This window comes from Zea mays, chromosome 10 (genome assembly GCF_902167145.1).
Source record: "Zea mays cultivar B73 chromosome 10, Zm-B73-REFERENCE-NAM-5.0, whole genome shotgun sequence".
NCBI lineage: Eukaryota > Viridiplantae > Streptophyta > Magnoliopsida > Poales > Poaceae > Zea > Zea mays.
In genome coordinates this window covers 50,676,998-50,678,835 of record NC_050105.1, presented here as the reverse complement: position 1 = coordinate 50,678,835, position 1,838 = coordinate 50,676,998, and the positions used below count along the sequence as shown (strand labels likewise).

The window sequence follows — 1,838 nt, the reverse complement described above, 5'->3', positions numbered from 1 at the left end:
ATGTACATAGGCTTCAAAAGGGAGATGTGGTCCATGTTCATGCCTGCTCCATTGCCTAAATTGGAGACACATGACCTTAACAGGGTATGTGTAGTTTTGCTTTGCATTACTGTTGCACTTTCAGATTTGCACTTTCAGATTGCAGGGACTAAAGAAAGCGCTGAGGAGATTGGGACAGCGCCCGATAGGGCACTATTTTTTTCTAGTAATCTAAAATACCTATGGTTTCAAATATCTAGGTTGTTCCTCATGTCACTAATGAAATAAAATAGTGAATACAGTCAGTGTCTTTAGTTCTTGTGGATGGGCAGACCTGTCCAGCCGATGTTTGTGTTATTGAATTAGGAGACATTGTATGTAGGGTTTTATGACATCTTACAATATGACACTTATGTAATTATTATAATATAGCAGATAAATTGATTTCACTTTTATTTTAGGTGATAATTTATGGTTGTGGTGATATGTTTTGGTTTTACAACTTCACTCTTATGAGAATTGTATTGTTTTTATGGTTTATTTTTTCTATCTATTTGTTTGGGAAAGTTGGACCCTTAGATTAGGGTACACTCTTTGGACTGCCATTTCTTTTATGCTAATGTAGCATTCACACATTTTACATTTCTTGGAATTAAAGACATCAAAATTGTACATTCATCTTATGATGTTGGGGTTATTTTGCAGACACATTCAGTGAAGATTTGTTCTCAGGTTGACCTGTGCAATTTTGATGGCACTCATGGTGTCAAGTGAGGACTGGTTAGGATCCTTGAACTAGCAGGAGAGGTGATGTATATTTTAACTCATAAACATGTAGTTTTACAAGAGTTGTCGCTATCTTTAATGATATGATGTTGACATGTTGTCAATCCAGACTGTCATGATAGCTTCTGGTACTGCCATTGGATATGGTTCAACATTGACTATGACTGATACATCGAACAAGATTAAGAAGGGGACAAATGGAGATGTTTATGTACTGAATCCTACTCTTATAATTTCAGTTCCTGCAATTTTGGATCGTATCAGAGATGTAGTGTTTAAGAAAGTGAGTTTATTTCCTGAATTTTATATTTCTACCAATGTCATTGATTAGCATTGTTACCATTACAATATTCTACGTATATGGTAATAATAACCCACTGAGGCTTTGTTTGGATAATATAGTATTGACACCAATCTACTGAGGCTTTGTATAGTCATTCCCTTGTGCTCAACTCTTTGTGATACAACTATGACCAGTTGATAAAAGTGGCACATAACTTGAGCAAGTTTTATATTTTGAGTACCTCCCTATTGTAACATATCTTTGTTATACAGATAACCATGCTTCTTTGAATTAGATTTCCACAATGATTTTTAATAACACATATAACTGCTTTCAATGGCATTAATCATGTGGGATCATTTGTAAGCAATCAACTTTTTTTCATTGTTAAAATTAACGTTTTGAATTCTCTTTCCAGGTTGGTGAGAAGGGTGGCCTCACAAAAAAGCTGTTTGATTTTGCATATAAGCGGAATCTTGCATCAATTGAGGGGAATTGAGGGTGATTCCTCTGGTGGGTGCGTAGGGTTACACCTAACGGAATCTTGCATCAATAAGGGGTTCTGATTATCCGATGTCGAGAGGAGAGGTAGTGGTTAGCGGACACAGTACAACAAAAGGCTATAGGACTAACTGTATTGTATGTGATATTCTGTGAACTTATATATTTGGACTTGTGTGAATTTGTGATATGAACATATATCAATTTGTTTGAAATCTGTATTGTATGTGATATTATGTGTTGCATGTGATATTATGTGTGTCTAATTTTTCATTTCTGTATTTTTATT

At 35.0% G+C, this 1,838-nt stretch overlaps 1 protein-coding gene across 1 annotated transcript; it reads left to right on the top strand.

The window, feature by feature from the left end:
* LOC109942805 (long chain acyl-CoA synthetase 8-like) lies at window positions 1-1,547 on the top strand. The gene is made up of 3 exons (XM_020545355.1): window positions 1-84; window positions 875-1,048; window positions 1,467-1,547. The coding sequence occupies exons 1-3, from the start codon at window positions 1-3 to the stop codon at window positions 1,545-1,547; spliced, it is 339 nt and encodes a 112-aa protein (XP_020400944.1).
* Window positions 1,548-1,838: the final 291 nt, after the last annotated feature.

Bases quoted from the DNA above. Each gene is read 5' to 3' on its own strand.
- LOC109942805 (XM_020545355.1), top strand. From the start codon at position 1: ATGTACATAGGCTTCAAAAGGGAGATGTGGTCCATGTTCATGCCTGCT. The intron at 85-874 runs GTATGTGTAGTT...TTGTCAATCCAG, and splicing joins AGACACATGACCTTAACAGG to ACTGTCATGATAGCTTCTGG. The intron at 1,049-1,466 runs GTGAGTTTATTT...TTCTCTTTCCAG, and splicing joins GAGATGTAGTGTTTAAGAAA to GTTGGTGAGAAGGGTGGCCT.